Genomic DNA, 13,207 nt, shown 5'->3' with positions numbered 1-13,207 from the left:
TCTGTACATCAGAGGGAAAAACTCTATTTAGCCTGTCAGTTTGCTGAAGGCTGTGAAGGGACACGGAGCAGCGATGCTGAGCTGAGCAGGATAGGTTTGCCTATGTTATGCTGACACAGTGACACCTAGTGGCCGTTTTTTTGTACACACCTTGCTAAAGAGCTGTTTAAGCTCATATTTTCTCTGAAAAGCCGGTGTACTAAGTAGCAGTCAGAGTACTTAGTATTTGGTACTCTCTTAGCCCAGCATTAAGGGAAGCAATATTAGGATATGATTAAGCCCTTGGGGCTCAATATTGCTATCTCTTGTTAGGTTTTGGGAAGTTTAGTTTCTGTCTAACATTACCCTAGCCTAAATTTTTTTCCTCATTTATTTAAATGTGTGTTTTTCTCCAGCTATTACAGTTAGTTGTATATTAGCGGAGTATCTCAGGTTTGTTATTATGGCTCCTAAGGGTGCAGGGAACGCTAAAAATGCTAAAGGTGTTAAAAAGCCGAAGGGTTCCCCATCGGGCTCGGAGGATATTTCCCAGAATCCACCTGCCCCTACCTCCCCGGAGGATCCGGAGGTTGCTGCCCTGGGTGAGCCATCGGGGTTGCTAGGTGCTATGGCGGGCCCTATTCAACCAACTCCTTCCTATGTCACGGAAGAGATGTTAGCCTCCACCTTGGGTGGATTTGAAAAGAGGATGGCCGCTCTTATTACGGCCTCTTTATCCGGGAAGAAGCGGGCTAGGTCCCCGTCTCCCAGGTTTGAATCTCCTGAGGAAGATGTCCTTTCCACTGAGGAATTGGAAGATACAGGAGACCAGGCTGAGGATCATCTGGACCATTTGGGTTCTGAAGATTCTACTATAGAAGAACCTTTTTCAGCTTCTCACGCAGAAAAATTGTGGGTTCAGTCCTTAACGGATATGGTGCGGTCAGCTTTTAAAATGCCTTTGCCTCAGCCTCTGGCCTCCGCTGTGTCCTCATTGGGCTCCCTAAAAGCGCCCCAAGCCAACCTGGTGTTCCCGGTCCATCCTTTGTTAAAGGACCTGATATTTCAGGACTGGGTTAAGCCAGACAGGATTTTTTTGCCTCCTAAAAGGTTCGCAGTTATGTACCCTTTAGAGGAGGAGTTTTCAAAAAAATGGGCTGTCCCCACTGTTGACGCAGCCATATCATGTGTCAATAAAGCTTTAACATGTCCAGTGGACAATATTCACATGTTCAAAGATCCTGTGGATAAAAGGCTTGAGACCTTACTAAAGGCATCCTTTTCCACAGCGGGGGCAGTGGTCCAGCCAGCTGTAGCTGCCATTGGCGTCTGCCAGGCTTTAAAAGACCAGGCCAAGCAGGCCCTAAAGGACCTCCCGGCTCAACAGGCTCAGGACTTAGCCGATCTACCTAGAGCCTTATGTTTCGCGGTAGACGCTATCAAGGATTCAATCCAACAGGCGTCCCGCCTATCCCTGTATTTGGTCCACATGAGAAGATTACTTTGGTTAAAGAACTGGTCTGCAGAAACCCCCTGCAAAAAACTCCTTACAGGATTCTCCTTTCAAGGAGAGAGATTGTTTGGAGAAGATCTTGACAAATATATTCAAAAGATCTCTAGTGGTAAGAGCACCCTCTTGCCGGTTAAGAAGAGGTTCCGAGGTCCCTCTTTTAAGCGCCCAACCTCTCCAGTTCCAGGGCCCTCATTCTCTAGGCAGTATCGACGGCCTCCTGGACGCGCAGCTGCAAACAGGCCCCAGGGGCAAGCTGCAGGGAACAAGAGACCGTGGAACCGTAAGCCGGTTAAGGCTGCCCCTAAGGCAGCCTTGTGAAGGGGCGCCCCCACTCTCTCGAGTGGGGGGAAGACTCCGGTTGTTCTCGGAGTTGTGGGGGGCCCAAGTTACCGACCAATGGGTTCTGTCCTCAGTAACTCAGGGGTACAAGCTGGAGTTTCGGGAGTTCCCCCCTCCTCACTTTCAAATGTCAAGACTTCCAGGCGACCCTCAGAGACAGGCATCGCTTCTGTCCGCCCTAGAGCGACTCCTATCTCAAGGAGTGATTATGGAAGTACCAGCAGGGGAGCAAGGACAAGGGTTTTACTCAAACCTCTTCGTTGTCCCGAAGCCAAACGGCGACGTCAGGCCTATTCTGGACCTAAAGTTTTTAAACCGCTTTTTAAGAGTCCGGTCTTTTCGAATGGAGTCCATTCGTTCGGTGGTGGCCGCCCTCCAAGGAAAGGAGTTCTTGGCCTCCATCGATATAAAGGACGCATACCTGCACGTTCCGATTTTCCCAGGCCATTACAGGTATCTGCGTTTTGCCCTAAACTATCGGCATTATCAGTTCGTGGCTCTTCCGTTCGGACTAGCCACGGCCCCTCGGGTTTTTACGAAGATCCTGGCCCCCGTATTAGCCATCCTAAGGGAACAGGGCATTCTGATCATGGCCTACCTAGACGATCTTCTGGTAGTCGACCACTCAGCGGCCGGTCTAAATCGGGCAGTGTTGCTAGCAGTAAACTGCCTAGAGTCCCTGGGTTGGGTTCTAAACCGGGACAAATCGGCTTTACAGCCCACAAGAAGGTTGGAGTATCTAGGTCTAATTTTAGATACAAGACAACAACGGATCTTCCTGCCCCAGTCCAGAGTGGACTCGATAAGGGAGTTAATCCACATAGTCCTAAGCAGCACAAGGCCATCTATACGCCTCTGCATGCGCCTGTTGGGAAAGCTAGTGGCCACCTTCGAGGCAGTGCCCTATGCCCAGATCCATTCTCGGAGGCTACAGAGAGCAATTCTCGCGGCCTGGGACAAAAGACTCCAGGCCTTGGATCTTCCCATTTCCCTTCCCTATGCGGTAAGGCAGAGCCTGTGTTGGTGGCTAGTCACAAAAAATCTTCTGAAAGGAAGATCGTTCAATCCCCCCTCATGGAGGATAGTAACCACGGACGCCAGCCTATCAGGTTGGGGTGCAGTCCTAGACGATTTAACCCTACAGGGGAAATGGTCAAGGGCAGAATCAGCCCTACCCATAAATGTCTTAGAGATCCGAGCAGCTCGGTTGGCTCTTTTGGGCTGGACGGAGGTTCTGCAGGGCTCCCCAGTAAGGGTACAATCCGACAATGCCACTGCCGTAGCTTATATAAACCACCAGGGTGGCACCAGGAGTCAGGCAGCCCAAAGGGAGGTAGATCGGATCTTTTCATGGGCAGAAGCCCATGTCCCCTGCATCTCAGCTATCTTTATCCCCGGGGTGGACAATTGGCAAGCGGACTTCCTCAGCCGCCAACAGATGTCCCCAGGGGAGTGGTCCCTCCATCCCGAAGTGTTCCAGGTCATTTGCCGGAAGTGGGGTACTCCGGAGGTGGACATTATGGCGTCCAGATTCAATGCCAAAGTAGCAAACTTTGTCTCTCGAACGAGGGATCCATTGGCCTGCGGGACAGATGCCTTGGTGTGTCCTTGGCATCAGTTTGCGCTGATCTATGCCTTCCCTCCAATACGGATGCTACCCCGTCTTCTTCACAGAATTCAAAGGGAACGCAAGCCAGCGATTCTAGTGGCCCCAGCGTGGCCCCGAAGACCTTGGTACTCCTTGATAAAAAGGATGACCGTAGAGGAGCCTTGGGTCCTCCCTCTACGTCCGGACCTCCTCTCACAAGGGCCATTCTACCACCCTGCCTTACAGGCCCTAAATTTAACGGCCTGGCGGCTGAGTCCCTGATTCTCAGAAACAGAGGCCTTTCAGGGCAGGTCGTTTCTACCCTTATAAACGCAAGAAAACCAGTTTCCAGGTTAATATACTATAGGGTGTGGAAGGCCTATATTACCTGGTGTGAAACCAGGAAATGGGATCCCCGCAAATATACTATTGGGAGAATCCTGGAGTTTTTACAGTTGGGAGTGGAAAAAGGTTTGGCGGTCGGCACAATCAAGGGGCAGGTGTCTGCCTTGTCGGTCTTCTTCCAGAGATCGTTGGCTGCCCATTCCTTAATGAAATCCTTTTTACAAGGTGCTATTCGGGTGAATCCCCCGATTAAAGCTCCCCTGTATCCTTGGGATCTAAATTTGGTTCTATCGGCCTTGCAAAGGCAGCCCTTTGAGCCCTTGTCCGTGATTCCTTTGGTCCTTTTGACTAGGAAACTAGTGTTTCTGGTGGCCATGGCATCCGCCAGAAGGGTGTCGGAGTTGGCAGCCTTGTCATGTAAGGCACCTTATTTATTATTGCATAAGGACAGGGTCGTTTTGCGGCCGCTTCCGTCCTTCCTGCCTAAGGTGGTATCAAATTTTCACCTTAATCAAGATGTGATTCTTCCATCATTTTTTCCAAAGCCTTCTTCTAAGGAAGAGAGGTTACTACATTCCTTGGATGTAGTTAGAGCTGTAAAGATTTACTTGGAAGCTACAGCCCAGATTCGTAAGACGGACGTCTTATTCATTCTGCCGGAAGGGCCCAAGAAGGGCCAGGCAGCGTCTAAGGCCACTATTGCTAAGTGGATTAGGCAGACGATTATTCAGGCCTATGGCCTGAAGGGGAAGAGTCCACCCTTATCGGTTAAGGCTCATTCCACTAGAGCTATAAGTGCCTCTTGGGCAGCGTATCACCAGGTCCCTATGGCTCAGGTCTGCAGGGCAGCAACCTGGTCATCTGTCCACACATTTGCAAAATTTTATCAAATGGACGTTAGGAGGAACGCTGATTCAGCCTTTGGGCAGGCGGTACTGCGGGCCGCAGTTTAATCTCCTCTTGTCCGGTGGCACCTCTTGTTTGGTTTTTTCTGGTTGTCTCCCTCCCCTCATGGAGCATTGCTTGGGGACATCCCATATGTAATGGCTATGCTGCTCTGTGTCCCGTGATGTACGATAAAGAAAAAGGGATTTTTATTAACAGCTTACCTGTAAAATCCTTTTCTTGTAGTACATCACGGGACACAGAGCTCCCACCCCTCTTATGGGGAATTTTGGGATGCATATTGCTTGCTACAAAACTGAGGTACTCCCACTATGGGTGGGGGTTATATAGGGAGGGAACTTCCTGTCGGAGAGTGCCAGTGTCCATCACCTGAAGGTACACTATATAACCCATATGTAATGGCTATGCTGCTCTGTGTCCCGTGATGTACTACAAGAAAAGGATTTTACAGGTAAGCTGTTAATAAAAATCCCTTTTTTTAATGGAAACTTGGAGTATTGCTAAATTTGAAAAAAAGTTATTTTAAGTCTGAAATTATTACAAATTTGGTAAAAAATATAGTCACATTTGCCTAAGGATGTCATAAGATGTGAAGCGTTTGAATTGCTTTAAACAATTCCTGTGTGTCAGCCCAGCTTCTAAAATATAAAATGGGTTTCACTTCTGTGCAAGGTAGACAGAATGCCATTCAATCAGTTGCTGCACTTTAGCAGCCTTGGCCCTGCTCCCTGCTATCTCCACAGCTGTAAGCCAGCCATTGATGGTTTGAATTTCGGGCAGTTCAGCAGGGACCGGCCATGATTCGATCCATGTTTCGGCACGTTGATTGTACCCAAGTCGATCCATCGATTGACTTGGGGCACAGCCAGCATAATGAATTTATAGCATGTGGGATTTTTGCCAGTGACTATAGCTGTAATAATTATTTTTATACAGGATTTATTTAGCACCAACAGTTTGCACAGCGCTTTACAACATCAGGGAAGACAGTACAGTTACAATACAATTTAATACAGGAGGGATCAGAGGGCCCTGCTCATTAGAGCTTACAATCAATAATCACTGTGTTCTCCTGGCAGGGATGGCTCCCATGCCTGTCCACTGGCAGAATACAATAGCTTAATGGGATTGAACCCTTGGTATCATCTATGTCCTGCCTTATGTTGTGATAATGCATGCATTAGCAAATATGGTACCTGTAACGCAAAAAACATATGTTTTGCGTGTCGGTGCAATGTGATGACATTCATTTTTAATGGCACCCCAGTTGCATTACAATACACCAGAACACTTGGTAAAGCTCTACTGTGCGTTGTAGTGTTCTGCATTGCCACAAAATAGTGCTTGCACCTTTGTAGTGCATGTTGATGTGTTAGGCAGCCCCTTCAAACAAATGTGCTGCCTTAGGAAAGTGCATGTTAACACGGAGCATAACACACATTAACACACTTGCGTTAATGCAAGGCAATAGTGTGAATGGGCCCTAAATGTTGTGATTTCACTTTAGCTTAAAGCGGTGGTTCACCCTCCATAGCAGCATTTTAGCATAAAATGAGGCATAGTAGCGCGAGCTACAGTATGCCTGTCTTGATTTTTTTATCCCCGTACTCACAGTGCAATCGTACATTGAAGATTCCGTCTCCCCGCGGGGAATGGGCGTTCCTATCCAGACGGAGGATGATTGACGGCCGGCTCTGGCACGTCACGCTCCCCGAAGACAGCCGGAGTAGGTCTCGGCTCTTCACAGCGCTATATGGCGCCTGCGCACAGACTATGCGCAGGCGCCGTGAAGAGCCAAGCCTATTTCGGCTATTTCCGGAGAAGCGTGACGTGCCAGAGCCGGCCGTCAATCATCCTCCGTCTGGATAGGAACGCCCATTCCCCGTGGGGAGTCGGTATCTTCAATGTACGATTGCACTGTGAGTACGGGGATAAAAAAAATCCAGACAGGCATACTGTAGCTCGCGCTACTATGCCTCATTTTATGCTAGAAGAAATTTTTTTTTTGTTTATAGGGTGAACCCCCGCTTTAACTGATAAACAGAAAGAAGGGACCAAAGCTGACTTTTATACATGAAAAGTCAGACTTTACATATAATTTCAGCTGCCTATTCTGAATCTATTTCTGACATTAGGTGTTCACAGAAGGTTATCTCTGCTTAAAGGGTCACTAAAGGAATTTTTTTTTTTTTTTTTTTGCTGAAATTACTGTTTACAGGGTATAGAGACATAAAAGTTAACTGATTCCTTTTAAAAATTTATTACATTCAATCATATAATGTACCTGCAGTTTCACTTTTGTTTTTAAACTGGTTTCATGTTTCTGTGAAGTAAAGAGACCCACAGAACAAAAACAAACAAATCCGGGGCAGTGTTTTGTTTTTAAAATGAATCTGATTGGTTCTGAGGAGTTTTAGACACACAGCTTGGACCACAGTGAAAAGCTGCCATGAGATTTTTCATAAGGAGCCAGACAAGCAGGAAGTGTGCAGATCACAGCAGAATTACAGCTACTTCAAAGCAAAAACGAACAATGAGGACATGAAACCAGTACTGCAGTAGGGTAAAGGAAGCTATTTAGCTAAAAAAAAAAATCCTTTAGTGATCATTTAAGTCTTTTTCTGTTGCTTGCCAAAGTTTGTGCCAATTTTATTTACGGACAGTTCTGTGTGAAATTTATCAACTCATTTTTAAAGTGAACTTGTACCCAGATCATGCACACTAAAGCATTTACATATTCTGGACAAGTAGTAAAAACCCTAATTTACCTGTGTGTGTGTGTGTGTGTATGTATATATATAGTGATATAAAGAAAAATTCAGCGCTGGAATAATACAAAAAACAAAAGATTGCAAGCCAGCACTCAGGATAAATTCAAATAAAAAGTCCCAGAGTCAAATAATGTATAAAATAGTGCAGCGCAAATAAAATCTAAGACAATATAATAATAATTTAAATATTGAAGTGAGAGATATACTCATTCACATATACCCTCCTGCTGACCTGGATATTGGCTGAGCTGAGTTGCTGGTAGCTGCCTGCCTATTGGGATTTAAAGGTTTTCTTGCTCACACCTGGGAGGTGTAAAACGCTTTGTGACCTAGCCATGGTCGAATGGCTGAGGTGAGAGGCCAACTATCTATTTAGTTAATCGGTGGAGGATTTTTTACCTGTGGATCACAGAATTTCTGATTTACTGCACTCAATCACTTTACATTGGAGCACTATTTGGATTTTTCACTTGTGCACTATATGGACTTTCTTCAATATTTAAATTATTATTATATTGTCTTAGATTTTATTTGCGCTGCACTATTTTATACATTATATGTATATATATATATATGCATTGTAAAAAAAAAAAAATCACAGTTCAAAACATGGGCACTGTGTTTTTCTATGGGGACAGAATCTTGGCATCCTGATAATTTTTTAAAGTGTAACTAAAGGCAAAACTTTTTTTTTGGGGGGGGGGGGAAGTGGAGAGGTATTGGAACCCCAGTTTAATTGCTGTATATGCCCCTATTAAGATTAATTATCTCTGTCTGTTCTGTTTACCATTATCATTGAAAAGTATTAGAGGGGAAATGTTCCAGTGAGGACAATGATTCTAGTGATGGGGGGGGGGGGGGACTTTGAAATCGCGCTACTTCAGCACAATTTCAAACACTGTCAACACAAACTAGCCAATGGCTTTTCCTGAATTGATCTCCCAGGGAAGATGTACAACCACACCAGGTACAAGATGGTCAACTGTGGTGATACCCAAGATGGAGTAGGTAAAAGGCATGACACCATGTACTTCCCTGGACACTGTCACTGCTCACCACCAATGGAATTGTTTCCCCTAAACACCAATACAAAGTTTTTCCTTGAGCATGGATGCAATATTTTTTACACCGAGCACGCAATTTTTAATTTTTTTTCCTGAGCACCAATGCAAAGTTAGAATTTTTCCCTGAGTAGCAATGCATAATTAAAGGTTTAAACTAAACACCAACATCCCAGCGGCTGAAGTACAGCACCTGCGTCAGTGCTTCCTGTATCACTGGAAGACGACAGCCCTAAAGTATTTGGGGGTCCAGATCACCCCATCCTACACAACCCTGTACCAGGCTAACTTTTCTCCCCTGTTCCGATCCATCAGAGACCTTTTACAGAAATGGAAGGTCCATCATATCTCCCTCTTGGGGAGGGTGGCCTCTGTGAAGATGACTATTCTCCCAAAACTCCTCTATCTCTTCCAGACACTGCCCATCCCAATTCCGTATGCAGTCTTGCTGAGGCTCCAGGCGGACCTGGTGCACTTTGTCTGGAATTATGGGAGGCATAGGATATCTTGCACGGTCCTGAAGGCGTCCCGCACCGATGGGGGATTGGCGTTCCCTGACCTAATTAAATACTACCAGGCAGCGCAGCTGCGCACCGTGACCTCCTGGTTTCCCCAACGGTCGTATAATAAGTGGACAGAAATCGAAAAAATATGGCTTGCACCCACACATCCGAATAGTTTGCTCTGGAATGTGAATGCGGAGGTGGACTCGAGCCGGCTGTTGGGCCCCATGCTCCACCTTCGGAGGCTTTGGCGCAGATTGTCTCAGGCATATGGCCTGGGCTCTGAGTGTTCTCTTCTGACTACCTTCCTATATAACCCCAGAATGCCTGCCGGCCTCACCCACCAGATGTCCTCGCCTTGGGCGACAAGGGACTTGTTCCACTTTGGCCACTTGGTGGACCCAATATCACGCAAGATGCTCTCATTCTCTGCACTCCAACAAAAATGTCATCTGCCTCGCCTTATATGTGCCAACATTTATATGCATTGCCTCAGACTCAGGTTTCCAATTGATGTTAAGTAGTATTTACATTTTAGGCTGGGTTCACACTGTCTTCAGCCGCTGCTCGCAGCAGGGGTCCGGTGTGTCCCTGTTCTCCATTTCAGGGATGAATCCGAACCAAACTTTTGCCTGAATTCAGACCTGAAACGGAGTCAAAGACACACAGGACCCTTGTGCAATCTGCTCTGGGGCTGACGGACGTGTGAACCAGCTCTATTTAGAGCTGGTCACACTCTCCTGTAATGCAAATTGGATGCGGAAAAATCCACATTAAATTCGCATCAGTGTGAACCCAGCCTTAGACTGGGGTGCAGAGTTACAAAAAGAGCTGTGACTGAAAAAGGTTAAAAAATCGCTGCTCCAGAGTCTTTGTTGAGATTTTTAAGGATGTTAGAGAATTAATATGTCAAAAGATTATATTGCTGAGTTTATAAAACAAAAACAATTTCATTTATTAAAATGTATGTAAATTCTAGCATTTTTCTTTTATTAATATACCGTTGAAAGGGTTCTGTGGTATTTATTTGATAAGTGAAAAATAATACCTGTTGATCAAGCTAGAAATTTTGTAAACGTATAATTTCTTGTGCTCTTTCTGTTTGTCTATTAATTAGCATTGTTCCCAGGTCTCTTTAGATTATAGAGCATGTTCCGCTGTGTTATGGAAATTTTTTAGGGGAAGCTGTTCCGTAGTCCTGTCCTAGGGTGACAATGCTGCTCCTCTAAAGGTATAGTACAGTGAGCGTTGTCACCTTACATGGGAAGTGTGTCACTGGCAGGAACGCTACTTTCAAGTAAAGAGAAACAAAAACCTGAAAAAGCAATAAAATGCAGCTACCACATCTTAGGACTGGAAAGCTGCATATTATAGAAGAACCACCATGGAGATGAAAGAATCTCCAGTTTTTTGTTGCCAACATCACAGTATTTTTTTTATAATAAGGAACCAAAGGAAAATTACCCCCCCCCCCCCCCCCCCGGTAATACGGAACTTTAAAGGCAAAATAGAGTTCTTTTGAGTGAGGTACTTTATGTATATGTTGTACTGTATACTATATATGGTGATGTTTTGAATCACTATGTTTTTTAATCTTTACATTTTTTTATTTTTTTTATGTTTTATTATATATTGTCTACAAGAGTTTGCCTTTAAAGTCCCGTAGTACCGGGGGGTACTTTTCCTTTGGTTCATTATATACGGAAAGCTGCATATTTGTTCTTGAGTTTAGACATGCATTAGTGTATAACCTTTTTTTTTTAGATTGTTCGGTTAATTGGTTTTAGACCAGTTAAGTCTTTGGATGCACATCTTTGCTGGAAAAAGGTTGTAACACAAGTGTGATGTGATGATTTTCTATATACTCATAAGATATTAATGTCACCCTTTGTTTAGGTACAGAATTTAACACTACGAAGCCCACCAATACTGGAAATATCGTGTCCACAAAGCAGTCCACCAAAAATCATTAACCAAGACCAACCACTGGCTATGTGTCACAAGACTACTCTAACCAGTTCCAAAGCTGTACATGCTGATTCTAATGAGACATGCCGCAGAGGAGAAAGCCCTGGCTCAGACTCACGCTGCACAGCAGTGACACGCACAGCAAGCTTACATCAACTGATAGCTCCAGGCATGTCTTCCTGTAAACTTAAATCTTCAGGAGATGTTGTATAGTAGATATGTGGGTGAAATTGTCTAGTTAATATGCAATAAATCTATGCATTCTGTAGATTCTAGGCATGAAGAGAACACAAATTGGCTTTTGTTGCCTATAGCAACCAGATAGCCAAAAAAACATATTCTTTGCTGTTGGCAATGATGGCTCTTGTCTTACCTTGAAGGGGTTGTAAAGGAAATTATTTTTTTCATAGTAAGCATCCTTTACCTGCAGACATTCCTCTTTTCACTTCCTCATTGTTCGTTTTTGCTCAGAAGTTGCTCTATTTCTTCTCTGTTCTGTTCACTTCCTGCTTGTCTGATTGTTACTCACCACCGTTAAGGGAGGCTTTACTGCGGTGGTCAGTGATGTGCTCGCCCCCTCCTGGGAACTACATCTTTGCGGCAGGACGCTCTCTACGTGTTAGAGATTTCAAGGAGGTGTGAATTACTGGGCGTGCCGCAATGCATACTGGGAAATGTAGTTCTTAAATGAACGAGTGCCGCAAACCAGGAAGTGAATGAGAGAACAGAAACTAGAACGCCGGAGGTGATATAGATGAAGGAATTTAATAGGTATTTTCTAATTTTTTAACAGAATCATTACACTATTCTGTCTGTCTACCTTGCAGAAATTAATTTTAAGCAACTTTTTTTTCCTTTACAACTCCTTTAACCTTATCTTAACAATGACATAGAGCAGTTCAGGCATCTTTTGTCATTCCATATGTTTTATTACATCCACAATGACAATCAACCATTTAAGGGATAGGATTGTCAGCATAGCCGGGCAGTGGCCTTGAGGAAGATACTAAGACCAACCAGCATTAGATGTAGTGCTGTTATTACTCTCTGGCTTAAAGTGGATGTAAACCCACTCCTATGCCCAGTGAAGTGAACAGCTTCAGATGAGACACATCCTCCTACATAAGTTTTACATGCAAATCGGCTGTCTTCAGCTTTATATATTCTTTAGAAAGTGCACATCCTGTTAGAGATTTTCTCTTCCTGTTCAGCACTGGAAGTGACGTCTGGGCACACAATCAAGACAGCATATTGGAGAAAAGGCACTCCACATAGGCAAAGACATAGGCAGAGCTCTGCTATGACAAGTCAAGCTCTCTGCTGATCTATTTATAGTAACCTCCCTCAATAAAAAATTCAGGCTGGTTTTATCACAGTTGACAGAACTTGTCAGAAGTTAACAGGCTAAAAACAGAAACAGAGCAGCAGGAAGCCATGGGACTCAGGGCTTTAAAGAGAGATAAGAAAACACTGCAGATATATGTGCCCAGCTCAAATTTCATGAATCGGGTTTACATCCACTTTAAATATGCTTTCCAAATTTTTATTGTAAACCTTGGCTGTATTCTGAGCCCATGTTATTCTGGGCACAGAAGAGTAACAGTTATTCACAGGTTACACTCTTTTTGTCAACCATTGTACCCAATTGCAATGATGAAACTTACAGTGGAATTAAAGCAGATGTCCGCTGAAAAAAATATATTAAAAGCCAGCAGCTACAAATACTGCAGCTGCTGACTTTTAATATTAGGGCACTTACCTGTCCTGGAGTCCAGCGCCGTCCGCAGCAGAGGACGAGCGATCGCTCGTCACTCTGCTGCCCCCCGTCATCCTCAGTGAGGGACCCAGGAAGTGAAGCGCTCCGGCTTCACTGCCCGGTTCCCTACGGCGCATGCGCGAGTCGCGCTACACCTGCCGATTGGCTCCCGCTGTGTACTGGGAGCCGAGTGTTCCCAGAACACAACGGGGGGGGGGGAACTTGACATCATGCCCGCAGTCTGCCCGAGACTGTGTGGCCGGAAGTGGGTGCAAATACCTGTCTTTAGACAGGTATCTGCACCCCCCTCCCCCCTGAAAGGTGTCAAATGTGACACCGGAGGGGAGGAGGGTTCCGATCAGCGGGAGTTCCACCTTAGGGTGGAGCTCCGCTTTAAACTGTAGCGGGAGCGGCCAGCGTTTTCCATAGTGTGCCAGTATGCACAGCAAAATTGCATATTATGACAGACTTACCATGG

At 45.2% G+C, this 13,207-nt stretch overlaps 1 protein-coding gene across 2 annotated transcripts in view; it reads left to right on the top strand.

The window, feature by feature from the left end:
* The window catches only part of PHC3 (polyhomeotic homolog 3), a 146,169-nt gene that overhangs the window by 83,158 nt on the left and 49,804 nt on the right, over window positions 1–13,207 (top strand). For both annotated transcript variants that reach the window (XM_040349330.1, XM_040349331.1), the window contains exon 7: window positions 10,902–11,142. In XM_040349330.1, coding sequence (XP_040205264.1) covers window positions 10,902–11,142 — 241 coding nt within the window. The remainder of the gene's footprint in view (window positions 1–10,901; window positions 11,143–13,207) is intronic.

The sequence above is a fragment of the Rana temporaria genome, chromosome 4, assembly GCF_905171775.1.
Source record: "Rana temporaria chromosome 4, aRanTem1.1, whole genome shotgun sequence".
Lineage (NCBI taxonomy): Eukaryota > Metazoa > Chordata > Amphibia > Anura > Ranidae > Rana > Rana temporaria.
The sequence above is the reverse complement of the archived record's forward strand: the minus strand, read 5'-3'. Positions and strand labels throughout refer to the sequence as shown.